We start from the raw sequence: 16,050 nt of genomic DNA on the forward strand, positions 1-16,050 counted from the left end.
ATACTCGGGTCTCGGGGTGTGAGTCGGGATCCTAGTGTCGATCCCACAAACACGGCTTGTTAGTAAAGTGAAGGCTAAGAGTCGTTCACAACAAAGCAACAACAAGCAATACGAAGGCACAAGGTAGGAAGTAGATTTTCATTCACTAGTACTCCCTAAAGAGGGAAATTTGATATTTACATCCTGGTAGCAGGAAACATTGATTTTACAAGTTTAGTTCAGAATAGTGATATACCTATTTATGGAAACCTATTCTAAAACTACTAAGAAAATACTTACTACAAATGTACAAGGGAAATGAAATTACATAAGTATAAATAAATCTAAGGGTTCAAGTGTGCGGATCGTCACACTTGCTTATATTCATCTACTTGTTTTTATCTAAGTTATTTTCTACTCCATAGTATTTTTAGCCGGGTTGCGAAACGTCGTCGGCGATTTTCATAAAAATGACAGTAATTGCCCTTGCTCTTTCTCTTTCCCTCTAATCTCTCTTTCACACTCCCCTTTCAACCCAAAACCACCAAAAATCCCTTCAACCCAACACCACACCGTATGCCTCTACTGCCGCATCCGACCACCACCACTGCACTAGCCTGCCGCACTCGCCACCCTACGCATCTGAGTCGTTCTTACCCTTTCACATCTGGCACTCAACTATCTATCTCTCACTTTCCTTTTTAATCGACATTCACTACCACCACGCATCATCACCGCCGGCATCATCAACACCACGCACCACAACCAACGAGCAGCACCCCACCACCAACACCTTAGTTTTTATAAATTCAATTGGATAATTTTAGTTAATAATGCACTTGAATTCGATTTGTTTCTCTCTTTTTGTTGTTGTTGTTGATGTAGTCGAATTAGTTGTTTTTAGATTGGGATTGATTAATTTGAATTAGTTTGAATTATTTCAATGGTTTTAATTAGTTTTAATTAGTTTCCCTCTTGTTGTTGTTGTTGTTGTAGTTGAATTATTGTTGTTGTTGTTGTTGTTGTTGTTGTTGTTGTTGTTGTTGTTGTCGAATTGTTGTTGTTGTTGTTGTTGTTGTTGTTGTTGAAGGATTTGTTGTTGGTGTTGTTATTCGATTGGAAGTCGGGTTTAAAGGAGGGAAGGGGGATGGATAAGGACGTTGATATTCAACGTCCAGGCTAAGGGGGAGGACGTGAAGATTCAAACTCCATGCTGGGGGAGGACGTGTGGATTCTACGTCCAAGATGGTGAAGGACGTTGAAACTCAACGTCTGAGTAGGTGTAGAACGTTGAATATCAACATCTATCTGGAAGGGACGTCCAGTTTTCACGTCCAAAGCTGGCATGGACATCCAGTTTTCACGTCCAGCTTGGTTAAGGACGTTGAGTTTCATTGTCTTGGCCATGCTCGGATTTTGAAGCTCAACGTCAGTTTCTGATTTGGACTGTTTAATTACATTTCGACCGTTAATTTAGTATTTAAATGGTTATTTTATATTATTTTTTTATGAAAACTTGTTTATTTTTATTTATCTAACGTTTTAATCTCGTAAATGCAGATGTCGGACAGCGAAGATTACATTATGACTTCATTGGGCCGTACGAAAGACCGAAGAGTGACGAGCTCTAAGCGGCGTATTCTTTTAGCGTCAGTGCCACGTCGTGGTCGGGCAGGTAGGGGTAGGGGCAGTGGCGTCTCCAGGATTCTAGTAACGGGGGTGCGGATTTCTATGAAAGTTTTTTCATTGAAAATATTATTTTATCACTATTACAAATAATAAAATATTTATCTTGGTCATCCATAACATCAAAACATAACAATTAATATTATCTATAGAATAACACTTAAACATATGGTAATAAAGGTTGCTTAAATGAAAATAAATTTTTTTGAGGTTCATACATGAATACATCTAAATACCTAAAAGTACTAATTAATATTTAATATAACTCAAGTATGATACGGGGTAATAATGCCACGAATATATGAAATGGGCTAGAAGTTGGAATTAATGCTTGCTTTTTTAGTTGATGAAATGGGCCAACAAATCTCGAAACCCAAAGACCACCAAAAAAATAAAATGCTAGTAGCTGGATTTGAACCTGAATGGCAGGGGGAAGAAGGTGGGACTCAAACCACTGCACCAACTAAATACAACTGAAACCTATACGCGGTTCGTTTTACTTATTTTTGCAGAAACAGGGGGTGCGGGTGCATCCACTGCACCCCCCGTGGATACGCCTATGGGTAGGGGTAGGGGCATCCAAATCTGTTCTTCTCCTGACCCTACTCCTGATCCCGTTATGACCGAGATTGATTTACCGAGTTAGTTTTTTAGGGAGCTAGTAGCCGATTCTGATGCTGAGAAGGAGGAGCATTTTGACTATGTGGTTCAGCATGAAGATGATGATGAAGAGGAGGAGGAGGAAGAAGGGGATGATTCTCGATTTCTTCACGAGGAGGCCGCCGTACTACCACCTAAGAAGGTGGTACGGGATGGTAGAGGTCGATATGTGCCGCTTGGTGATGTTTCATCTAATAGCACGGAGAAGAATAAAACAAAGACTCCGGATCTATCTTCTTACAGGTCTGGTTGAATGAGAACCTCATTAGTGCTTTTGTAAAGAGGTGTCAGCCCGTGATGATTCAAAGTCTAACCTCGCAAGTGAATGAGTTCGTTGCCCTATTTAAGGGTCGAATCCGCAAGCTGCATGGGAGAGTACTAATTGTTTTAAGTCTTTGGTTTAGCTAAGTCGGCGAAAATTGAGTTGAGATTTTAGACTAAATAAATAAACTAATTAAAATAAAATGTAAATGAACTCAAAATGGAAATTGAACAAGTGTGATTAAGAGGTTTTAATTCAAGGATAAGAAAAGTATAAGACCCGATCTTCCCACCAACAATTCGGATTTACTATCATGATTCCATTTTGACAAGCCATTGGGGTGATACAAAAGGGGAGATGACTCTAATTCGCTTAATACCTCCTCTCGGGTTCACATTAGGACACTAGTCCTACCAACCCCCCCCCCCCCCCCCCCCCTCTTTCGGTCTCGGAGGTCAGAATCCTAAGGTAGAAACCCGACTACCTTAGAAATGTGCACTTCTCTAAGGTATCCTAGCTTCTCCTAAGTCCAAAAGCCCTCATCATTTTCCGGGTCATCCAACTTCTTCTCTCGTAGGTCGAATTCAAACACTAGTCTAGAGGTGCCCTCCCATGGTTCTCTCTTTCGGTCTCAACCTTGGTTAGCAATAACTCTCAATTTTTGGGTACCCGGTTCCCAACCTAACCAACCCTCGTTGGTGGACAAGGGTCACAAACCAACAATACCCACAATTGACCAAATCATCAAAACAATCCTCTAGCCTACCCCTACTAATCCTCCCCAACAACTATTTTATAGGAATCAATCAATTAAACCACTCATGCTGGGGTTAAATCGAGTCCTAGCAAAAGAACTACTCACTAATCATGGTTATTAAGACAAAATTATTGATAAAGATGGATGCTTTAACCATGGACATGATATGAAATTGAATTCTACAATTAAATATGCAATAAACCAACAAAACTATGAGAAGAGACTAATTAAACTAAGATGGAAAAGGATTAATGCAAAAAGGAACAAACTTTGGCACAACAAATCAAAAGATTTAAAATTTTATGAGAAATATCAACTAGAAACATGAAGAAGATAAACAAGAGAGAGAAAATTATAATCTAACAACTAATAAGAGAAATTCAAGTGCAAATAATGGAGATAAAACTTGAAGGAGAGTAAATGTAAACAAATGAACATCAAGGAACACTAGATCTAGGGTTGTGTTTCCAAGGGGAATTAGTAATGGGTATTTATACTATCTCCTTTGATTAAGTAACAAGAGAAAAGAAATTAAGCCCATTTGCGTCTGAGGCTCCTGTGCCGGTCCACCGGCTACCGGCCTCCCTGCCGGCGGCGAGTTCTTTTGCCAAAATGTAAATAATTGACATGGGGTTGTTTGCTGCCGGTTGCCGGTCAACCGACAAAGGACCCTTCTTCTTTGGCCTTTCTTCAATTCCTCACAAGCACAGGTCGTGCATGCCGGATGACGGCTGCCGGTTCACCACCTGGCAGCGAGATATCGGCTATTTTTCTTCCTTTCTTCTCTTCAAGATGGTTAAGTACTTGGGAGGGGTTCCTGCCGGTTAGCCGGCTGCCGGCCTGCCGACAGAGAACTCTTATTCAATGTCTCCTCAACATTCACGATTTTCTGATGGGGTTGGCCTGAATTCTGATGTTCCTTGTCGTACCTGTCAAATTTAGTTTAAATGACATCCCGATTTTTTCAAAGTTGAAGTTTCAAGACAATCAAAGGTTTAGGAATTAGGAGGATCCCAATGCCTGACAACTGTGACAACCAAGGTAGTCCCACTGAGGCACTCAAGGCAAACTACTGGTAGAACTCTCCCAACTTTGATTATTTTCATTCGCAAGAGTTAAGAAGCGAACCCCTCATAAATTTGGTATAAGTCATACATTGAAAAGGTCACTGATGCGGCAATCACTAATTGGTCATCATAATTGCGGATAAACTGAAAGGAATGCTCGCATTATACCTCATTTAACACAGAAGGCAACTGATCAACAAATTGAGTCACTGAAGAGAACAGCTCCGGATCATTTTGTGACATTACAGCGTTCAACTCCTCCTACCACCAAAAATATCTCAGCTCGCAACAAAGAATAGTACAAGTGAGAGGAGAAAAAGGGTATTATAATGAAATTCAGCAATCAGAGATATTCAAACAAGTTGATCAGTTCAGATGATCTGAAAATTTTCAATCAACAGCATTATAGGGCAATATCGTCTACATTTACGCCTTTACGGTGCATCAATCAAGATCATATCACAGTGACCGATTCCGAGATGGAGTCTCAACCCCGAATTTAATTTAGCCATTCATAAATCTGAAGACTCGATATTTGATGGCATATTGAGCCAACGTCTAGCAGGTAACACTGGAGTAAGAAAGAGTTAAAAGAATTGCTGAACGATAAAGTAAAAAAGAAAACATATACTAATGTTTAAAGGGCCTCACCTGATAAGCTGTTAGCCATTGAAAACACTGGAGTTGTCTCCACCATGGGTAGAACCTGACTAACTAGAGGACCCAACTGCAAGTAAAATCCCGAGATCAAGACAAGTGCATTTGTAAACACAAAAGCTACAACAGTTTTTTTCCCTCCCGAGACTATTAAAAAGCACTTCATATTTATTAATAAAACTAGCATTCTAGGCTCTACCCGGTAGATGAAGAAACAGATTTCGAAGGTAAGTCTCTGATTAAGAATATCAAGAAGATGGTTTTACCAAAGACAATATGAAGAAAGAGTATTACCTGTTCAAAGTAAGGAACTACCTCTGTTGCTGGCCTGTTGTTGAAGGAAACTATGGCATTAGCCTTCCACAAGAGATATTTCGTCACATTTTGTAAATATCACTCAAAATGCCACTCATGAATGTAAAGTGGAAGGGGAAATCCAACCTTCGGTATTTTGTCAGAAAAGTAGCTTGCTGTAAGAACTTGGAGAAGTGCTCCATTGCTGCAGTACAGGCCATAACAACTCGTCAATAAACACAGGTGTCAAGATCTCACTAAAAATCCAGTTAGTAATAAAAAACATAGAATCTTGTCCAAGTTCTCAAGAAGTTTCGTGAGAAACAACATAGCATCTTGAACTAACTACCGCCTTATGCAGCATCCATTTCCTCTCCTAGCTTAATATGGATAACATAAAGTGATAAAACTATAAGTCGATCATAAAACGTTGACACCTCACTGACTGAGTCTATGATAGTTCAAGTGCAAGAAGTTGAAGAATGCATATCTCTTCTGGTATAGTACCAAATATCTTAGATGAGCACACATCCTTCACTAGATTAGTTCAATCATCCAAACAAAATTGATACAACTAAATTGCACAGGTACAGCAAAAGACATGATGATCATAGAGCAAGGGGAAAGGCCAAGCGGAATGTGACACCAATGTAACTATATAGCCTTTCACTTTGCAACCATTTTCAGTAAGAATCCTACGTATGTATTAAAAAGTCCGCAGAGCTCTTTCTACAACCAAACTTCCATAACCATCAAAGAAATTATGTCATGTGCCTTTAAATTGGAGGATAAATGTCTTTTGGCGGTTCATTTTAGACGCAGTCTATTGGCATAAGTGAATCATAGCTCATAAATGGACGAGAAATAAAGCACAATAACGAGTTTGAATTTTACCTGTGGCCAACAGAGAATACAGGAAGGTCAACAAGCTGGGAAGCCTGGATTCCTGCTTCAGGCAATCCCGAAGTGAGAAGGATATCCAAGCATGCATTAAACCTCTCATACACTTGCCTGGTAGCATCTTCGTGATTGAATGTCACATTGTAAGGGACTAACACAACCAAATATCCTTCCTTTGCCAGGAACTCAACTAGATAACTGAAAATTAGAAACAAAAATGACTAGTCACCATAATGTTCAATGCAAATTTAATTCTTTTATTGGGTTGGAGAATCGAAGCAGCGGAAAATTGATAGTTTATTGACAAAGTTGCACCATTGTAGATCATAAAACACATAATGCTAACAGCAAAATCTTGAGTGCATGCGCACACTTCTATATCCAACCAGACATTAAAAAAACTTTTAAAACTAAACAAGAGTTCATAGAGGAACCAGTGAATGATCATACACCACCACCGCCACTGCCCAGGTGACTAATGACTCTCGCGATGTATGCAGCCTTACAAGATTTTAGGAATTTAGGACACAATCTGATCGTCCTAAAATGCAAATTTCAAAACCCAGGCCCTTTAGTCTAAATAAGCCCACAATCACATCTAAAACATTAACAACACTATAATGAACTTCTTAGCAGTGGCGGAACCAGGATTTGAAGTTAGCGGAGTGAAACATCTTAACAAGGGCAAACTAATAATAATACTATAATGTGGTAAAATAGAAACACAGTATACAGCTATTGAAAATCCAGGCCCTTTATTCCAAAACTTGTTTAACGAGAAAACACATTGAAACGGAATTTAAAAACTTCTACAACAGTATCTGAAATATCAGACTATATAGTCTTCAAAAAAAGCCATCTCGCTTTGGCTATTTTTCTCGACACGGTCGCTAGACTCCGTATAATAGATAAATAATACAAATGCCAAAAGCGCCGGCTTATGCTCGCTGATAATGGTTTAGCTTGTAGAGCTGTACTTTCCCAGCAGCATTTCCGATAGCCATGAAACCACCGGCAGGGCTAAAATCAAGACATCTTGGAACAGATAACGATCTGTTTGGAGGGGGCCAATTGGAAAAGACGGTAAATGACGGGACATGAACCAACTTCAGGCTGCTTTTGCCATTTCTTGAACAAATAGCTAATATCTGGGCATCATGGTTGAATTTCATTTCATGTACTTTAGTAGTTAAATTATCAATTTTCTTGATCGGTTTTCTATTGCCCCCCAAGAATTCATCCCTGTTATAAACATTAACAATTCCACTATCAGAGCCCGATGCAAATAGATTCCCCATTGGTGAAGTACATAAAGCAGTACCAACAAGGGATCCTTCATCTACACCCTTATGGAAGCAAGTTCTTGTTCTTAAGTCCCAATGATAGATCTGCCCGTCACCCCCGGAACTTAGCAACTTTTGCCCGTCAGCAGAAAAGGCTAGTGATCGCACGGTTCCGTTCATTTTAAGAGTGCCAATTAGTTCCTTTGTTTTGGAAGAGACTAGCAAGATATAGCCTTCATTACCTACAAAAGCAATGGTACGAGAATCTGGAGAAACCTCGAAAAACTCCAAGCTCTTTTCTTCTCTTCCTGTCAAAGGTCCAATTTTATCAACACTTCCTTTTGATATGTCGACACTATAGAAGAACTTTCTTCTTCCGGATACAATGACTTGAGAACCATCGGGCAAAAATGAAGCGTTGAAAATAGGACAATCTTCGAAAAAGATGGTATCCATCATTTTATTCCTTTTACCATCGATTTGGAAAAATCTCAACTTTTTATCATGTCCAGCAGTAAGAAGCAACTGATGATTTCTATGGAACTGGACAGAGTTTATTCGGGCATTTGACGGGTCTTCTGCATTAGCATCAACTAATCTCGAGTACTCAAGGATTCCAGGCAAAAGCTTCGCTCCTCTCTTCACCACAACATCTTCATTTGTTTGAAGAATGTCGTCAAAATCTCCCGACCTTCGATCCCCATTAGCTACCAACTCCCCATTTTCCACTTCAGAATCTGCATCAGAGTCATACCCTTTCTTACTCGAATCAAGCTGGGCCCATTTTGTTGCAGGGTTCAGCTTGGCATGCTGAGCCCTCACCCTTGCTACATAAGAAGAACCCGAAATAACACGCTCATCTTCTTCCTTCCTCAACTTCCTTAACCTATTAACATTCGAAATATCAACAGTAGCCTCCTCTTCCTCATCATCCACCCAAACAGGCCTCCTTTCCTTAACACCATCCTCATCATTAACCCCAACTACGTATCTAGCATCACCATCATCCTCATAAACCGACAAATCCTTATTACCAGACCTGTCCATAACAAACAACGCAGAATCATCACCGCCATTAATTTCAACCTCATCATGGCCCCCCTTTCCAAATTCAACGGGCGAATGCAAAGAACCAAACAACAAGCTTCCTAATTGTTCCATTTCCAATTGTTCTTCTATTTTCATCGCCTCGACTTCCTCCTGACTCCTTTTCTTTTTCTTCTTACGGATTCCCCCCTCATCGACATTCAAATCCCCGTCTTCAACAATCTCCTCAACGTGATTAACCAATGTCGTCTCTTCTCCCTCATCATCCTTACTCTTACTCTTAGACTTTCTCTTAACTTTAGTCTTAACAACATTTTGTGAAATTAAACTCATACTTTAAAAACCTATTAAACTGCTACAACTCTCTTATCTGCAAATAAACAATTTCAAATTCTCAACAACACAACAAATACAACAGAATTAAAGCATAAAGCTTTAACCTCGACAAAGCAACAACTACAACGGTAAATAAACAAAACCCAAATCAAACCTTGACAAATTCATAACAAAGATTGAATCTTTACGCTTTAAATAAGTGAAACGTGCAATTAAAAAGGTTACTAAAAAAAAAAAAAAAAAAAAAAAAACAACGGGAAATTGGGGAAGATAAAATTAAACACACACACACACAAACGAGAGAGATTATAGAGATGAAGGAAATACCAAGTTTTGATGAATTAATGGAATGAATCTCGCAATCAAAAAGCTTTGATGATTAATTGGATAATTTGAGTTCAATTTTTCTAGGGTTTTGGTGGGTTTTGTGTAACAACTGATGGAAGAGAGGCGACGGAGTGTGGAAGACGACTATGGACAAAGGGCTCGGGTCAGTCACGTATACGGTATACTGCATGTCTGCATACCGTTTATCTGGGTCGGGTAAAACAGGTTAGATCAAATACGCGTGTCACATGTAAACGAGTCATGACTAGGGATGGCAGTGGGTCGGGGACCCGACCCAGATCCTGAGGGTCGGATCCTAATGGGTCGGGTATGGGTCTCATTTTTTCAGACTCAATGGGTATGGGTCGGTTATGGGTCTTAAGAAAATATTTCGGGTCCGGGGCTAAGTTATGAGACCAATACCCGACCCTTAGACCCTTTATTAAAAAAAAAAAAAAAAAAAAAAAAATCACAACTTTTCTGAATTCATACTGGCAGACCGTAGAAACCCAACTAAAGTATCTTTCTCTTCCCTCATCCCATAAAGTGATAAAATCCAACCAAACTCTTCTGACAATACCACCACTCCACCACTGACACAAGAAAACCAGCACCACCTGATACGCGATTGGCAACCACCTCTCTAATAGGCGGCGACCGACACCCACCATTAACGGCAGATTAATAAACTCATAATGTTAAAGTAGTATGAATTTTTTTTAATATTATTTACCTCATAGTTGTTAATATTGTTATTAAAGTGGCTGAAACTCAGACCCGCGGGTAGACCCAGACCCTACCCTTACCCATAGGGTCCGGGTATAGGTCCTCAAATTTTAGACCCTTGCGGGTCTGGGTCGGGTACGGGTCCAAAGGGAAAATCTCGAGTCCGGGTCCGGGTCTAGGCGGACCCTACCCAAACCCTACCCATTGCCATCCCTAGTCATGACTCAGTGACTCAACCCTTCGACCCAAATTCGATCCAATTAAATCTCGTGTCTTGTTCATGTCGACCCACTTATATAAACGAGTCATTAAGCTTCAACCCTAACATGTTAGTTTCGTGTCGGGTCGTGTTGATTTCCGTGCATTCAATATTTGGAAAGTGAAAATATATTTATGTGATGGTCAAGATATAATAAGATTAATTTGGTAAGTATGTCATTCGTGTCAGATTCGTGTGTAGAGAGCTCATAGCTCAACCCAAATTTAACCCAATTAAATATTTTGTCGACCCACTTTACATAAATGGGTCAATAAACCTTAACCCAACCAGTAATTTTGTATCGGGTTTGTATCGTATTTTCGTGTCATGTCATTGTTTGTCAACTCTAATATTTATCGTGTTATTTTAAGTCAGCTCGTAATTATTTTTTTATCATTGATAGTGATCCCCCAAAACTATCTTAGCACGGCGTAATTGTTTTCATAACGAACATATCTATGTTATTTTTCGCTCCAGATTCTCTCTATTACCTTTCTCTCCATTACTTATTAATGGTTAGGATTTTGTTTAGGGTCAAAATTGAGGGATTCGGATGCATTCCACACATTTCATCTTCACCTCAATTTTTTCACCATCACAAGTAAATCTAGGCCGTCGATTTATTCTCGAAATTAAATCGCATCCATTGATAAGTAATGGAAAGGGATAGGTAATGGAGAGGATGCAGGTGCCGTTATTTTTGATTGTGACTATTTTTTGTAAGGGTTATGCTCTTTCATAGACATAATTTACTTAATCATGGACATGACTGGCCATTTTACCCTCCCCAATTCAAACACTCCTTTTGATCTATTTGGTCCTCATTTCAGTAAACTTTTCAATTTTCTCTTTCCAACAATACCACCCAACAACCACCGCTTACCACCATCCCCACCTCCCCCTCCCCTACTCCACCGACACTTTCTCTGCGCACCGCCGACCATAACCACCGACCCTTGCCACCACCCGCACCTCCTCGCCTCCCTACACCCCTCCGTCGCCGGTTTGCCCTGCCCTTCTCGATTACTTTAAATTTCATATGGTTAGAAAATAATTTTTTTATAACTTGTAAATTATTCAGTGATGAAGTAATTACTAACTTTTTTTTATTTCAATAGAAAGACTAAATGTAATGAATATTAATATTAAATATGATTAATTTTTTTGTTATTTGCCAGGAAGAATCCAAATTATTGTCGAATAATCCAAACTATTGTTCACCTGCTCATATTAATCTGAACTACATTTTAATTGAAAATAATTCCAAATATAGGTACCCTCTTCTTAGAATCCCCTATCTAGGGGTGTATAGGGCTGAGCAAAATAAACCGAACCGAATTTTTAAACCGAAATCGAACCGATAACCGAATTAAGAAACCCGATAATTCGGTTTTTTTCCGGTTCGGTGCCCGAACCGGTTTTTTTTGGGGGAAATTCGGTTCGGTTTTGGGTCCTAAAAAAGCAAAACCGGGTACCGGTTTTAAACCGGTTTACTTTTTTTTTCGAAAAAAAACAATAATAAAACGACTTAAAATAAACAAAGATGTGTGATTTGGTTGAATTAATAGGGATGCAAGAAGGTTTACGTAGGAATTTAAGAGTTAGGATGGAGAGGTGGGTTGAAAAGCGTCAATTTGGGATAAAAAAAGTTAAAACCAGTTTATAAATTCGGATCCGGGTAACCGGTTTTGGGATGCGGTTTTTAAATTGCTAAAAAACCGGTTAACCGGTTTAAAACCGGGGCGGTTTCGGTTTGGGAAAAAACCTGTTTTTGAAAACCGGTAACCGAACCGGTTTTCAAATCCGGTTCGGTTAACCGGTTTTGCTCACCCCTAGGGGTGTACACTAGGCTGGGCTGAGCTGGGCCGGGGGGCTTGGCTGGGCTGCCAAGTTGTGGCGAGGCACGACACTAAAAATGGGTCAGGCTGGGCTCCATAATATTTGGCCCAGGCCCGACGCACATAGTTTTTAGTGTTTTTTGCGGGCCAAGCCGGACTGGGCCAAAAATTTGGGGCACTAACCTGGCCCATGTAGAGGGGCGGGCTGGACTGGGCTAGAAGAAACCGGTCCACTAATGCGGGCTGGGCCGAGCTGGCCCGCACCGTTGGATAACTCTACCTCTATCTATTATAGTAAAAGAATAGGTGATTCTACAAATTTCCCCGCCTAACTATGGTAACCTAAAATTGGGCTTTTGATTTTGTCACCCTACTTAACACGTGACCAAAATGTGCAAGCTCAAAAAATGAAAAATAAAATAAAAATAAAAATGTAAACTACATCAATCATCCATCATTTCTTTTTGACAACAAGCGATGAATAACTTACATTATTTCAAACATTACAAAGTAAGTTATTCGACCAAGTAGCACCAGAAATCTGACCAATAAATCTAGTGCTACCAAGCCATTCCTACAATTCACGGACTATATAATCAGTTGTATATGTTGTACAGTGTAGAATCTGAGCTTTGTGATAAAGTATCCGAGCTTTATGTAAAAGAATATGAGTTTTATTAGAAAGTATTGAGTTCATCCATTTGCACATTAAAAAACATGAACTTTGAATTAGCTCAGAAAAAATACATATAAGCTCGGATTCTTATACTTTGGTTGTACAATGCTTATGGTACAACTGGTTGCTATTTGTGCCATTTCTAGAGATTACATAAACATCAATCATCCATCATTACTACAATAGGTTTCAATAAACAACAAAACATGTAAAACAGGAAATTTATTTGATTAGAATCAAATATCATTATTACATCAATCATTGCTAAAATTAAGTATATAATACTACAAAAATCTACACTTCAATCCACTACAAAAATCGACTTATACACCAACAATAACGTCGTTTATATGGAGTATAATCTCCTGTTTACTATGAGGTTAACAAATTTCCAAATTTTTCCGCTTAGTTTTCCCGTCTAGGTGACACTTTACAATAAAATATGTGTCTTCTAATTAATTGATCTCACTATTTAGATATTTAGTCTTATACAATATTTAACTCGAACTCAATATGACACGATAACAACTCAAACCCGACCCGACAAACCCGAAAAAATTGGATGACTCGATATGATTCGAACCCAATATAACTCGATCCGACTAACCTGATTTTCTACCTCTACCCCTATGCATGTTCACGGACCTAGTTCCAAGAGAAAACCCAAAACACTTGCCAAAGTTATTTTTTTTTTATAGAACTTGCCAAAGTTACTTTACAACCTTATAAAATCAACTTTTCTAAATTTACACCCTTATAAAAAAAATTAATATTTTACACCCTTATAAAACACTTTTGGTCAAATTTTGCCCCCTTACTCTCATTCCGGTGTAAAAAAATGGAATATTCCGTCAAATTTTAAATTTCTCCCTAAAACCCATAATTTGTGACGAAAATGCCCCAACCCTTATTTTTTTCTTCCATCGCTCCCTCTCTTTCCTTCTCTCTTGTAGCTATTTCCTTTTTTTTTTTCTACCTTTTTGATCTTTCATTCTATCTTCTATCTATCCCCCCCTCTCCTTCTTTTGGTGACTATGACGGGGTTCTCGCTACTCTAATTTCGAAATAATATTTTCCATGTAGAAGGGAGGCTTGATGAAAAGACGCCTCAGCATATGAACGGATTTGTTGATTAGTATCAAGTATAGCATTTAAGCAATTAATAAGGCACTGCTCTTGATCAACAACGATAAACTACTAAATTGGTCAAATTAATATCATATCTCGCCTAACATAAGATAAAAGAAAATCTATATATATATATATATATATATATATATATATAGAGTGAAGTTCAAATGAGTCCACCTAAATTGGTGAGTCCTTAAGTCCTAATCTAAGCCATTGATCTTCTAAGATTGATGGTTGAGATTTGAAACTTCTTAAATGAAACTTTAGTGTTTTATAAGTGAAACTTTAATCTATTATGTAACTTTTTTTCTACGATTGAAACTTTAATCTTTTATGGTGATTTTGTATATAAAATTTAAATTTAGGTTATATAATGTAATTTTAAATATAAAAATTTAAATTTCACTGATTTAAGAGTGAAACTTTAATATTTTACGAGTAAAATGTTAATAATTAAAAGTGAAACTTTAATTTTTTTAGATCATTTTTTAATATAAAAATTTGAATTTTTGTAATAATGTAATTCTGACTAAAATTTATGAAATTTCATTGATTTTAGAGTGAAACTTTAATGTTTAACGAGTGAAACTTTAATACTTAAAAGTGAAACTTTAGTTTTTTTAGGTCATTTTTCAATATAAAAATTTGAATTTATATAATAATGCATGTTACTAAATTTTATGTAATTTCACTAGTTTAAGATTGAAACTTTTATATTTCTCGAGTGAAACTTTAATGCTTAAAAGTAAAACTTTAATTTTTTTAAGTTATTTTCTAATATAAATTTTTTTTATGTAATTTCACCGATTTATGAATTAAACTATTGTAACTGTAGTCCTAATTTATGAAACTTTATTTGTTTATGAGTGTAACTTTAACACTTGATGGGTAACTTTATACTAATTTGAATTTACGTAATTTTAGTCCTCTACGAGTGTAATTTTAGTCCATATCAGTGTAACTTTAGTACTTTACGGATGTAACTTTAGTCCATATTAGTGTAACTTTAGTCCTTCACCAAAAACAACCACAATCAACACCCACCAAGTCCCTCTGCAACCACCACTACGCACCACCAGATCTTAAAAAAAAGAAGGTAAAAGGCAACGCACGCACCACCACCAACGATCCCCTGCAACCACCACCAAGCGCAAATTAAACCTGAAAAAAAAGACAAGGCCGACAACCACCACCCCACGAAATACCTGACAAAAAAAGAACAAAAAAAAGACAAGGGAAAGGCAGTAGCCCTCACCAACACCCACCACGACCACCGTACCTGACCTACCACAAAACCCCACCACAACCACCACCACCCCGACAACAAATCTGACAAAAAAAGGAAAAAAAAAAGGAGAAGGGAAAGGCGGCAGCCCTCCCCAACTGCCACCAACACCCACCCTAACCGCCAACAACAAGCCGCCTATATCAACACATTTTAAAAAAAAACGAAAGGAGAAAGGAAGTGGCAGTCTCACCCACCACGATTTCACCACCTTTTCGTAGATCGGAACAAAAAAAAAGAATGGAGAGAGGCGGCTGATTGGCGGCAGAAGAGGAGTATTGGCGGCGGGTCTGGTGGGGTCGTCAGTGTTGCCGGGGTTGTTGAATGAAGGTGAGAGGATGGATGCACGGAGAAGGAGAGGGGGTTGTTGTCGTGTGTATTGGCCGAGGGAGGCACGGTGAGAGAGGGAGGCTGTGGTGGTCGACGGCAGGTGGCGGCTGGGAGAGTTTGAGAGAGAAGTGGGAAGAGAGAATGATGAGAGGGAGAGAGATGTGATTCTTGTGTTAGGGTTTGTGAGATTGATTGAGTGAATAGGGTTTGGGTGTCTTTTATATCTTAGTTTTTTTTTTTGTTTTAATCTTAGCCATTGAATTTTTAAGATCTAAGGGTGTAAAATAGACTTAGTGACTAAATCTATAGAAGAAGGTGGACTTAGTTGATCCTAATTTATATATATATATATATATATATATATATATATATATATATAGAAGGGTTCTTCTAAGGTCCTCCTATCATATAAGGCCCTAAGTCCTTATAAGGGCCTTTGGATGGAAGGGATGAGATTACATCTCAATGGAGGGCTACAAATCTCCCTCCCTAATCTCCTTCCCTAATTGTGTATAACTCTACCTAATTGTGTACAACTCTACCACCATTC

The 16,050-nt window shown here is 38.4% G+C and overlaps 2 protein-coding genes across 2 annotated transcripts; both read right to left on the reverse strand.

The window, feature by feature from the left end:
• Positions 1 to 4,160: 4,160 nt before the first annotated feature.
• Positions 4,161 to 6,599, reverse strand: LOC141649662 (uncharacterized). The gene is made up of 7 exons (XM_074458346.1): positions 6,568 to 6,599; positions 6,257 to 6,460; positions 5,510 to 5,567; positions 5,363 to 5,425; positions 5,063 to 5,138; positions 4,580 to 4,672; positions 4,161 to 4,273 (listed from the first exon to the last, which is right to left on the reverse strand). The coding sequence occupies exons 1-6, from the start codon at positions 6,597 to 6,599 to the stop codon at positions 4,641 to 4,643; spliced, it is 465 nt and encodes a 154-aa protein (XP_074314447.1). The 3' UTR covers positions 4,161 to 4,273; positions 4,580 to 4,640.
• Positions 6,600 to 6,940: 341 nt separating this feature from the next.
• Positions 6,941 to 9,460, reverse strand: LOC141648008 (U3 small nucleolar RNA-associated protein 18 homolog). Its single transcript, XM_074456417.1, has 2 exons — positions 9,256 to 9,460; positions 6,941 to 8,962 (listed from the first exon to the last, which is right to left on the reverse strand). The coding sequence occupies exon 2, from the start codon at positions 8,923 to 8,925 to the stop codon at positions 7,201 to 7,203; it is 1,725 nt and encodes a 574-aa protein (XP_074312518.1). The 5' UTR covers positions 8,926 to 8,962; positions 9,256 to 9,460; the 3' UTR covers positions 6,941 to 7,200.
• Between the last annotated feature and the right edge of the window lie 6,590 nt (positions 9,461 to 16,050).

The sequence above is a fragment of the Silene latifolia genome, chromosome 3 (genome assembly GCF_048544455.1).
Source record: "Silene latifolia isolate original U9 population chromosome 3, ASM4854445v1, whole genome shotgun sequence".
NCBI lineage: Eukaryota > Viridiplantae > Streptophyta > Magnoliopsida > Caryophyllales > Caryophyllaceae > Silene > Silene latifolia.